This window comes from Manis javanica, chromosome 3 (assembly GCF_040802235.1).
Source record: "Manis javanica isolate MJ-LG chromosome 3, MJ_LKY, whole genome shotgun sequence".
Lineage (NCBI taxonomy): Eukaryota > Metazoa > Chordata > Mammalia > Pholidota > Manidae > Manis > Manis javanica.
Genome location: NC_133158.1, coordinates 214,904,949 through 214,917,498, shown reverse-complemented (window position 1 = coordinate 214,917,498; position 12,550 = coordinate 214,904,949). Strand labels below are relative to the sequence as shown.

Here is a 12,550-nt window from a genome sequence, read left to right as displayed (position 1 = left end):
TAGGTGATGCTCAGATATTTCAAACTTCATGTCAAAGCTGAACTTACCGAACTTTTTCTTTAAAGCAGCTCTGTTGCCCATGAATGAAACCCAGGGGTCGTCCTCCTCATCCACCTTCCTGGACAAGCCCTGGCAGCTCTGCCCCATTCCTGTCCCTTTCCGTGCTTTGGGCAGGTCCTCACATCTCGACTGGCTGTTAAGTAGCCTCCCTCTTAGCTCTCTGTGTGCAGGTTCCACCCTCTCCTGCCCGTCTTCTGCTAATACCTGTGTGACCCCCTGGAAATTAGCTCTGATGTCTGTTACCTGCTTTCAGTTAAAGGATACAATTCAAAATCCTTTGAAAAGAAAGAATAGCTAACACTTTTTGAGTGCTTAGTGTGTACCAGACGCAAATCTAATGCTTTACATAGATTAACTTCTCAATTTTCACAATAAACTGTAAGATAAGAAGGATACTTCTCATTGCAGAATGAAACGAAACTTAGGCCTGTATGCCGGTCACAGTGAGCCGCTCTCCAGGCCCAGGTGCACCGTGACTTGTCATGCATCATCTGCGTCGCTCTCTGCTCTGAATACCATTCCCACCTAGCTAACCACTCCTTCAAGACTGAGCCCTCCAGCGCCCTTCCGCGGGGCCCCTCGGTCCTCTCCATCCCTAACAAGTAAACTCTCCCATAAACTCTGAGCTTCGATTTCTTCCACTAGAAGCAGGATAGAACATACTATCCTAGAATAAATAATCCTGCAGCTAAGCAATACCAGACTCAGTGTCCAGCAGTTTCTAGTTGAACATGCACGACATTTTTATCCTTGGCAGTTGATATATTAGAGTCATTAGCTCACTTGGTATTTGTTGTTTAATTAAATATCAGGCCTTATTGGTAGGTGACAGGTCAGTGTCTAAGATAGACTGTTTCTGACATTACAAATATTTCTTATTTTTCATAATGATACTAATTCTCTTTTTCACAGAATTATGTTAGAGTTGTAGAGGTTTGGTGGGATGAGTATAAAGATTATTTCTACGCCAGCCGTCCTGAATCGAAGGCATTACCCTATGGGGACATATCTGAGCTGAAAAAATTCCGAGAAGATCACAACTGCAAAAGTTTCAAATGGTTCATGGAAGAAATCGCTTACGATGTCACCTCACACTACCCTCTGCCGCCCAAGAACGTCGACTGGGGAGAAGTGAGTATCTGCTGATTTTCAGATCTCAAAGTGTGTGTTTAGAGGCGTCAGCCAAGTCCTGTCACCCGTGTTTGTTTTTGATCATGGTGCTGGGAAGGAGGATTTAGAGTCTAAACAAGAATGCCAGTTAGGAAACCCGCAGGGTAGTTCCAGTGAGAAGTGGGACGGCTCAGTCTAGGCTGTCGGAAGTGGCCATGGAGAGATGAAAACAGACTTGAGGTGCACAGTTCCTGGGGAGGCAGGTCACCGACGGGCTGGTCCATGACATGGTCCGGGAAGACTAGATCGGTTCTTCCCTGGAGTGTGATTAGATGGCCGCTGAGGCGGGGAAGTTGGCCAAGGGGACGGGCAGGAAGGGCTGGGGCCAGCAGGCTTTCTGTCGGTGTTGTGGGCGGGTGAAGGCACCCTCAGGCACCCAGGAGAGCCCTCGAGTAGGTGGCAGGCGATACTGCGGCCCAGAGAAGGGGCATAGGGCACGCGGAGCCCTCAGCAGGTGGATGGGACTGAGTGAGATCACGCGGGGAGGAATTACAGAGGAGAGGGGACGGCGCCCGTCCCTAGGGTTCCATCCCAGCTTCAGAGTTTGGGACTAGGAGGCGCCGACACTGACGCTCTCTCTGCACCTCTGGTTTCCACCCCGCCCTCTGTGTGTAAGTGCCGCCGCCTGGGAGATGGGACCACCCCTCCCTTCCCCCTCAGTCTCCCAGGACGCCGTCCGTGCGACATCTTCCCAGCCGAGTTCTCTGGGTGCTCATGCCCTGTTGCATGGCTTTAAAACCGAGGACGTGCGATGGCTCTCAAATCTCTGTCTTCAGCCCAAACCTCTCCCCCAGCATCCAGACAGGCCCTCAGCTGCCTGGTTGACATGCCACCTGGGAGTCTTTCAGATCCAGCGTCCCCACACCGCGCTCTGCTCCCCTCCTGCGTCCATGCCACTGGCTTCAGTCCGCTTCTCTCACACTGACCCCCTGGTTCCCGAGCCTGCCCCCTGTGTCCTGCGCTCTGAGCCACGCATCCCTCCCCGAGACCCACTGTGCTTCCTGCAGCCTGTCCTAGACCCAGCAGGCAGCGACTTTCCTGCTGGGACTCAGGTCATACCCTTCCTGGGAGTGAAGGCAGCCAAGCCCTGGCAGACCTGCTGGCCCTCCCTGGTGGCCTCTCAGTCCCCCAGCTCCTGCTGTCCCCACCTCCTGCCGGGGTGCCTCCTGCGGACAGCGGTCAGCCCCGCAGGTGACTCGGATCCCTCAGGTCTGCGTGCTGCACCCTCTCTGAGCTCCGCCTGCTTGCCCCCCAGCTAGTCCTGGCCGCCTCCCCAGCCTGCCTGTGTCCTCTTTTCTCCAAGGCACTTGCCACTTCCTAATGCACCTGTGAGGTTTTTCTCTTCTGTCTTCCCCTCCCCACCGGCAAGCTCGCTGGGCCAGGGACCTTCATCTGTTCTGCTCCCTGGTGAGCCGGAGCCTCAACGTGCCGGCACAGCCCTCACTTAATACTCGGTGAAGAAACAAAGGTGCCAGTGAATAAATAGATGGCATTTTCGTCTTGCCTCTCCAGCCCCACCCCTGAACTTCTCAGGTTGATCTGTCCCCATTCTGGCCTCTGCACCTTACACTTCCCAGCATCCCTGCACATCCCAGGGCAAACCCCTGCCAGTTAAAAGAGTTCCTCTGGGCGGGGCAAGAGGCTCCTCCCTCCACCCTGACAGGTGATCACCTCCTAACCTCCCTGCAGACACAAGGGTCCTGGGCCGTGGCTTGCTTCTCTTGGTATCTTCTAGAGCTCTGATCATCATAGCTCCTCTCTCAGTGTTTGCCGACCGACTGAATGAATACAGCATTTTATCTAAATATTGTAGTCATTTATAATTGAGGTACTATAAATATCTTTCCGAAAAGGAAAAAGGTTATTCTTAAACAAAACCTTCATTGCAAATACAGAAACCCGTGTTTGCTTCTCACCTCTGTTGTCCTTGGTCAGTGAACAGTCCCACCGCCTGGCCTCTTGGCCCCCAGAGCCCTGGAGGCAGCTACAAAAAGTGTCACACAGCCATTCAGGATGGTCACTTTACAAATTTGCTTCTGGTTTAGACATCGAGGGCCAGTGACTGTTACACCCTGTAGAGTAAAGGCGACTTCACTCGCTTCTCATTCACACGGACCACCATGAATCTGAATTGTACTGAATGATACCCTTTTATTTTGTCTTCGGGAGTATTGCATCAAAATCTCTAGGCCAGTGTCCTTAGTTGCAACAGGCTCCTTCCAGTGTTGACCTCAAGACCATAAGTGATTTCGGAGATGACCAGCGTACCGCAAACCCCTCAAAGACTGACAGCGCGGCAACAACTGGGCATCATGCCCAGGTGCCCCTGCGAACTGTAATACTGCACATGGGAGTTTTCCTCGGACACCAGAGCTTATTAAAAACTAAACTATTTCCTGCTCTTTGGTTCTGTGTTCATTTTTTAATTTTTTAGATCAGAGGCCTTGAAACTGTTTACTGCATTGATAGCATGGGAAAGACGAACGGAGGCTTTGTTGAACTGGGACCCTGCCACAGAATGGGAGGGAATCAGGTAAGTGCACTTCTGTGTTGAGACCGGTCTGCATTGAGAGCTACCAGGGTTACTGTGCTCTTCAATCTGGTCATTTTGTTTTGATAAAATAAAGCATTCTGTGAAAAACTGAAAATGCTAAAATTTACTTAGCACCTGCTTAGGTGAGGGGGAGCAGTACTGATTTTCACGTAAGCAACCAGAATCTGGAATTTGTCTAATGTACGAGACTAGAATACATTCTTGGGTAAGTATGTGGCCATGTAGCCTAGCTTCCTAACAATTTTATTTGCAAATATTGTTCAGTATTCTGTATTTTCCCAAAAAAAGCTGGGATGTTACTGCCAGTAAGGTATATTTCACTAATATATTTTCTTATTGCCTTTTGTGAGTGCTTTTCTTGTCTCTAATTTAGATCATGAAACATAATCATGTCTGTTTCCACTTATGCATTGGCTACCATTGTTGGTACATAATAAACACGTGTTCATGACCCAGTCTGTGTCTCAGAGCCTAGAGAACATTGTATAATCCTTACAGAGTTATTAGGGGTCTTCACTACCATCAAAATGAATATAGTTCCTGTCTTTGGACCTACGATTTTGAATTACAGAAAAACTATAGAAAAATAAGATAGTCATCAACTTTAGAAGAATTAAGTTTCTTTCTCTTTAACGTGTATATTAGCAGAAAGGTGCCTCTGTTATTTTTTAATGTCTTTTTGTTTTAATAGCTTTTCCGAATCAATGAAGCTAATCAACTCATGCAGTACGACCAGTGTTTGACGAAGGGGCCTGACGGGTCAAAGATCATGATCGCACACTGCAATCTAAACGAATTCAAGGAGTGGCAGTACCTCAAGGTATTTTGTATTTCAACCCCTTACTTAATATTATATGCTGTTTTTTTCTTTTTTAACACCTGCCACTTGGAATTTAGATGTATGACTCTTAAAATGTGCATTCAGATTGGTCTGCATTTCCGCCTCTCACTTGAGCACCGAGTGACTCACGGCCCCATAAACAAGCATCACTTTTATCCCCTGGTGTGGCGTGTAACGAGGTCACAAGATGTCCACGAGACCCCCTGCCAGTTGCAGCGACACAGGGAAATCTGTTCTTGGAGGCAGTCATCACCCTTATTCTAAGACCGAATCTGATTTTTCACGTCTAAATTTTCCGTATGTAAAAAAAGGAACAAGTATTGCGTTTGTATTTCATGTTGCCCAGCAGGTGGAGACAGAGACAGACAAATAACACTCAAAACTCCAGGCCTTCACAAGTTCGTGTTGCTGCTTGAAGACTGTCGCCCACTGCTTGTTTAAGGTCCTACTAGATCGCCCACTTCACGCGGCAGGAGCAGTGTCTCTGTCTCAGCTGTGAATATTCAGACTTCTGTGCCCGACCGAGGATTCCGTACCGCTGAATTCATGTATAATTTTCAAAGTCTATCTAGACTTGACTAAAATCGATTTATTGTGAAACACAAAGTTGGGAAAGCTGCCCCATATTGAAGGAACCTGACAACCCTCAGTTTCACTTACTCATCTGGTTTTTGTTATCATAGCCTGTCTGTCATGCAAGCGCTTGTCTGCTCTGTCGTGACGTTACGACCCAGCTTAATATTCCCACTTTTCGTCATTCATAGATAATAACTAGGAGGTTGTATGTGTCACTTGCTGATTTTTTTTCTTATGACAAGTTAGGAAGGGAAAGATTTACATAAACCCATTTATTTCCACAAAGAAAGATGAATAACAGCAATAAGTGATAGGCACTGGTGAGAACACTCTCAGTAAAACCGTAGGAGGGGGCTCGCAGACCGGAAACGACCATCAAGCAGTAATGGCTTAAAAGATGGAATGTACATATTTTAGGTGTTTTAAAGGACACAGCGCTGAATATGTATCCATGCACCAGGCATTGCTTCAGTATTCCCTGGGGCCCAATGATGTGGGGAACTTCGAAAAATAGCTAAGACGCATCATACTGTAATGGCAAAGAAGGAAAGAAATGCAGAAATAAAAATAAGCAAATGCCATAGGACAGCAAGAGAGGTTCTAGGAGGAATCCCCTCTGGTGAGTTTCATGTAGGAAGTATCGTTGTACCAGGTCTTGAGGTGCACAAAGGCTTTTCAGGGCGGATAAGAAAACCGGGCAATCAAAGGCACGGCATGAAAGTGTGCGGGCAATTCTAGGAGTTTCGTCGGTGCTTCCAAATTGTTCTCCATATGCAAGAACACTGAACTTCATTTGTAAGTGGTAGAGAATGGTCGACATTTTTGAGGAGCAGTGATAGGAAACAATGGATAATGGTAGGAAAATAATTCTGGCAACATTGTGAAGTGTGGACCGATCAGCAAGTAGATGGGCTCAGTCAGCAGCTCTCAAGCTTTCTGGCCTCTAGATGCCCTTGACGCTTACAAAAATTATGGAGACTCCTCCCAGGTAGATTTTTTTGTATATAGGGTATAGATAGAAATATTTCCTGATTTGGAAATTAAGTCTGAGTAGTTTTTTAAGTATTTAAGTATTCATGTAAAAGTAACAAGAATGACCCTATTACATGTTAATATAGATAACACTTAATGAAAAATTACTATTTTTTCCAGAAAAGTAGTGGGAATGGCATGGTTTTATAGTCTGGCCAATCCATTTCATGTCTGGCTTATAGAAGCTGGATTCTCATACTGCTTCTACATTCAGTTTGATGTGCACTGTTATTTTAGTTGAAAAATATGAAGAAAATCCAACCTCACATACATCCATACAGTTAGAAGAAAGGGGGCAATTTAATGCCTTTTTCAGATAATTGTGGCTGTTCTTTGATGCCACACCACAGCTTGATCGGTGGTAGTTTATTAAAAGTTCCTGGCAATGTAGAATCTGAACCCTTATCAGATTGAGTCCTTTGTTACATTAAATCTATTGGTCTGTCTTATGTTTTGAATGGGCCTATAATTCTTCTGAGCTTTTATAACATCATGCATTGCGTTTGGAAACTGGCTCACCACGTTGTGTAGATCTTCCAAATGTTGACACATTTCATTTTATATATAATGTCAGAAAATAACAAGTACAAGCACTGATTTCTTCGTCAGAAAAGTCTGTAAGTATAGTGAAGCTGTCACATTCGTGGCAGTCAAAACAAATTTTTCAAAACTCAAATTTTTGCTTGAAAACTCAGATTTTATCAGTGGCAACAGATGCTGTCAGATTTGTTTCTGTTTTTTGGTTGTGTAGGTTTTTTTCACTTTGGTGTTTTTTTGAAGTGACAGGATCACTTCACTTTAGAGAATCTTGAGCACCCATGGTTTGCGAGTTGTCCTACCCCGCCAGGGTGGCAGCCCGTGGGGAGGGCAGCGAGGGGGACCCAAGCCAGACATTGGAGACGCCATTGCCCATCAGCGCAGAGTGCCTGTGTGTGCACTTCCATTTTGTCTCCAGATGTTTTAAAAACTATGCTCAAGGGTCAAGATTTAATAAAATATCAGTAAGTTTCATTGCTTCATTCAGGACATGCTTATGTAAGAATGGCATTTTCTTTTTTAACTGTGAGGATGTCTTCATGAGGAACGTGACCACTGGCAGTTTTGTGTCACTGCTTGATTTACTCGGAGGCCCCAGCACACCACCCACCATGCTTTTTTGCACGTTATGAATGCAGCTACTGGGGTCTTCGTGTTATTATGAAAATAGTTTTGCCCTTACAGACCCAGTCTTGGGCCTAGGAGGACCGCACTCTGCGAAGCCCTGGGCCGCACGGGGAAGCCCGCAGCAGACGCTGAGGGCAACCCCAGGGCATACGCCGGGGTGGAAGGGGGGCTCTGCGGATGCGGGTCCTCGGTGACTGCCCCGCCCAGGGCGCAGGAAGGTGGCGCCAAGGCCTCGGCGGAGGCCGCTGCGGGCAGTAGCCGGGACGGGAACGGGAGGAGGGGCCGGAGGGAAGGCACCGAGTTTAGGTTCGTATACGTTGAATATGAGGTGCCGGCACTACATTACGACTTAACAATAAAAGGGATTCCTAGGCAAGGGAAATCCCAAGTCTGAGGTTAATTTGCTTCAAATTACCTTCTTACGAGAGCCAGGTAATGACTTCTTCTAATGCGAGCGGCATCAAAGAAGTACAAATGTAAGGCTTCTGTCTCCTGTGTTTTCCAGAACCTGCACAAATTTACTCACATCCCTTCAGGGAAGTGCTTAGATCGTTCCGACGTCCTCCATCAAGTGTTCCTCTCCAATTGCGACTCCAGTAAAATGACTCAGAAATGGGAAATAAATAACATCCATAGCATTTAGGAAGAATAAAAAGAAACCAGGAACCTACCTACTGACACGTGAATTCACACAGGACCGAGAACCGCCTGACACCTGCTGCATCTGTTGACTGTACAGCTAAACCCAGAACCTCCTGATTGCTTGGAAGGACACTGAAAAACTGTGATTTTTACAATAACATTATCATCTGCAGTTACTGTTTACAAAACTGCTTTTACCTTAAACTTTGTAGATGTTTACATCTTTTATTTGTTCAGTTGTAAGATGATGTTGGTCATTTGTGCATTTAGCTCTGTTTCATTTAGAAGAGAGTTAAAAGCCTTGTGCTCATCTTTGGGATTACACTCAGGGGTCTGAATGGCAGTTTGATTTTTTTCTTTTTTTAAACACACTTGAAGAAAGGTTGGGTTAACCAGACTTTCATATGTCACTTGGTGATGATCAACCTGTTATGTCTTTATTTAATTTCACATCTTTTCGAAGCACTGCCACAGGTCATTAGCCAACGTGGCCTTCCTTCACAGTCATGCTGCTTTTTTGAAAGGTGAATTTCCACACATTTAGTGCCTCTTTTCATTTCTCAGTATATATTTCAAGAGCTTTTGATAAATTTATAAGATAGTTGTGATCAAATTGTCACCTCTATGGGAAATACTTTTACTACTCAGAATGGCTACCATTTGCTTTGAAACTGAGTTATTGTATGACTTAAAAAAGAAATGACAATATGGAACATCCCAAAGCTATTCTATAGGGTTTGAAGATTGTATGGTGTTAACTTCCTTACTTGCCAGCATTCCCAGTGCCCTCTGCTGATGCCAGCTCCGGTGACAGCAAAGGGGTCTCTACCAACTAGAGAAAAATAATCCAGTTACATTTGGGACTTTTCCCCAATGCCTGCCACTATAAAAACTATAAATGACTGTCCATTTTGAAACCTTGAAATGGGGGTAAGAAAAACGATAAAACACCACTGTAAACACATCAGGTTTATTCTGACTGAGGTAAGAATTTCCAAGCCCTTGTTAGATTAAGCCTTACAAAACTCCTGTGCACTGTAACCTAAGCTGTGCAATTTAGGAAGCCAAGAGTGAATGGAGGTTTCATTTATATTTTCACCCAAATGAAATTCCCTGCACATTTAAAAAAATTTTTAAAGGCTATTAAAAATACAATTCACAACAAACTCCTTTCTGTCAGATTAGGTGTTAGTTTCCTAGTGTCTCTAAATTTCTTTAGGAAGCATATTTCTATTAGCGTTTTTCCAGAAAATGAAGGCTTTCTTGGATTTAAAAACTTGATAGTACCTACTATAGGAAAACCAAATATTGCAAGTGATCAGTTAGATCTTAATTTTTAAATAACAGTCCTTTACTGCCCCAAAGATTAAAATGTTATGTTGAATGCAAACAAGGAAAAGAAATGATGAGGTGGAGAATGGCGAGTAAATGAAGCATTTTTGATCCTGCCATCGTGACATCATTACAATGGAAAGAATTCCTGAACTACTGCCAGAGGGAAATATTTTTAAAGTTTAAAAAAGAAAAGGAAAAAACCTCCAGTTTGTTCAAAAGAAAAGCCTACAAATGTTTCTTCTAAGCTTAGCTCTTAGAATTTGGAGAGTCAAAGTTAAACATCCTAAACAGAGTTTTATTTATAATTTTGAATTGTCAGTTTGTATTTTGCTTCTGATTTGTGATCAACCATTTTAGCTTTCATTCATCTCTAGAGATGTTTAAAAAGGAATACATTAATACGCTTATATATTGCAAAATAAATCAACTATAAAAAAAGGCCCAAGAGAATTGGTAACTTATATGTTTGCAATAGGCTCCATTTTCCTTGTTGAATGGATTATTACCTTCTTAACTATGCATAGATAGGCCTAACAGAGGTGGTATATAAACTGTGCATATGAATTTTAAATGGGTATTTTGTGCAATTCATTCAGCTGCTCTATGAAAATGATTCTCTATATTGAAATCAGAAACCTTACCAAACATGAAAAACATCCGAAAGCTGCTGCCGTAATGACTATTTTCTGCTGTAGGCTGCTTTGGAAATAATTCCCATATCCTTGATTTCTAAGTGGATAAAATCACTATGCATTTCTATACATTTTATAAATTTGATTTATGCAGATTTTGATACACTGTATGTTTCTGTAGAAATTGTATAAATATTCAAATTTTTATTAGGTATAAATTTGAGAAGTTATGTATATCTTAATTCTGGGTTATGTGTTTTTTAGGTGAGGAAAAATAAAAACTGTATTTTAATCCATGGTTTTTTTCAGTACTTGTAATCATTTCTAAATCTAAACACTGCAGATCTGAAATAATTGCTTGATTTTACTGTTTACAAGATACACTTTTAAATGCAGTAGCTGAAAATACCATAAACCATAGTTACATGTTGAGCATGCACTTGAGTGGTTAGAATTCTGCTTAGAAAGTGCTAAGAATATGCAAGAGCTTACCTATCTGTAAGGAAGAAACGAAGGTTTATTTTTGCCTCTGGTTGACTGTGTATAGCGATTTTTTTTTTAAGTCACTTATCCAGTTATAAAATACAACCCCAGCAACGTACATCTTTCTTGGCAATACAGTCTATGTAATTAGCTAATGAAAGCAAAAATTTCTTTGAATCAAAATGTTTTACAACACGACAGATTGACAGAAACAAACCACAGGACCTTGGAGCACGACATGCGACATCGCAGGAGAAGCGGTGGCTGCCCACGTTCTGGTAAGTGGCTGTGTTGATTTGGAAACTATTACCACCGACTTGGCTGTTTGTCTTGTCTTCCAGTCCTAAGCTGCTATGCCTTAAGAAACTTGAAAGGTGACACAGCACCAGACTGCAGTGAATGGAGTCTGAAGTGCTTATTTCTTAAAATATTGTCTCAGGGATTTTCGAGTGCATTTCATTTCTGGACAGAAAGTAATGGGGGAAAAAATCTACCTACAATTCCATGGGAAGCGCAACAAGTACCTGCCTGAGTCAGACACCTAGTAAGCTGTTGGTTTGGGTGTGTGAAAATTAAGACATGTGAAAGTGACTTTTTAAAGTATTGAGCATTAGGAAAATGCACATTATTCATTAGACTCAATCTGCTGCAAGAAAACGGACAAGTCAGGATGCTTTTGGGGGAATCACCATCCTTGGAATTAGAGATTAAAGTGAGGACTGTCTCTAAACTATTTCAATAATTGCTTTGCAATTCTCATTTTTGAGACTTTGAAACGCCCAAAATTTAGGTTAGTGGATTTGTTTTATAAGTGAATCTGGCTTCTGGCCCACATCTAAGCAGAGGTGGAATGGAAGACCCCTTAATTTTGCCAGTGGGGTGATATTACCATCTGCTCATCTGAATCGTAGCATAGGATGGTGGACTTGCCTATGTTCGAATCCCTGTTCCACTACAAATTACTTGTGTGACCTTGAGCAAGTTATTTAACCTCTACACCTTGGTTTCCCCATTTGTAAAGTGAGGAAAATAGTGCCTATTTCATAGGATTGTTATTAAAATTATATGAGTTAACATATAAAAAGTGCTTAGGATAGTCCCCAACATATTTAGGGTAATATAAATGTTAGTTATTATCTGATTTCAGTATTAAAATCTGTCCTTGATCAGAATTAAGACAGCTACACTACAGACCCTCTGTAAAGGCAATGTGTGTGTATGTTTTGTCTATATCACCACCCCCACTTCCCAAGTGAAGAAATGATGCTCAGAAGTTAAGCTGCTTCTTAAATTGGAGGTGAAATGGTTATCCATTGGGAATAAATGATTATCTCTACCTCACACCTTTTATAACATGTGGAGAACATAGTTTTCAGAGGTGTGATTTAACTCTTGAATAGAACTAAGTGCACCCTGAAGAATGTCCAAGATGGTATATTCTTTATCAAGTGAAATTTCTCTTGGGCTTTCAGTATGAGCATATAAACACCACCTGTATTCATGTGATTAAATGCCCAGAACAATACTTTCGTAGAAAAAATGAATAGGTTTCCATGTCTGACCATAACATAATAAGTGGTATTGGGACTTACCCTACTCTCCTAAGCTACTGTAAAAGCAGATAAAACATATATCCAGGAATTATTTCCAGGAATTAGCTAACAGGCAAAGCAGACCATGATATTTGAGAGGAATGCACACGGGGAACCTAGGTTTGTGTCTGCCTGCTGGCGAAAACTTTCCCAACGGTGGTGCAGCACAGTGGAGCTCACACGGAATGATATTGCAAAGCTGAGGAGGCAGACAGCAGGAGTTTGTAGCTGCTGAGACAGCTGCAATCTATGGGGCAGGTTCCTGGAGGGGGCGTGCACTTCACTACCAGGAAACCTGCACAGGAATTTTTACAGCACTGCCATTTACAATAGCAGAAACCCCAGGAATAACCCAAATACCCATCAACAGGAGGATGGATAAACTCGTATAGTCACATGAAGGAATGTTACACAGCAATGAACATGAACTAGTCATAAACAATTCAGAAGGATAATGTTGAATGACAAA

General features: G+C 43.0%; 1 protein-coding gene across 5 annotated transcripts in view; it reads left to right on the top strand.

Annotated features, from left to right (window-relative positions):
- GALNT7 (polypeptide N-acetylgalactosaminyltransferase 7) overlaps positions 1-10,304 on the top strand; it is a 99,835-nt gene extending 89,531 nt beyond the window's left edge. For all 5 annotated transcript variants that reach the window (XM_073232810.1, XM_073232811.1, XM_073232812.1 and 2 more), the window contains 4 exons: positions 973-1,191; positions 3,665-3,763; positions 4,476-4,604; positions 7,903-10,304. In XM_073232810.1, the coding sequence (XP_073088911.1) occupies positions 973-1,191; positions 3,665-3,763; positions 4,476-4,604; positions 7,903-8,040 (585 nt within the window). In that variant the 3' untranslated portion in view covers positions 8,041-10,304. The remainder of the gene's footprint in view (positions 1-972; positions 1,192-3,664; positions 3,764-4,475; positions 4,605-7,902) is intronic.
- The last annotated feature ends 2,246 nt before the right edge of the window (positions 10,305-12,550 follow it).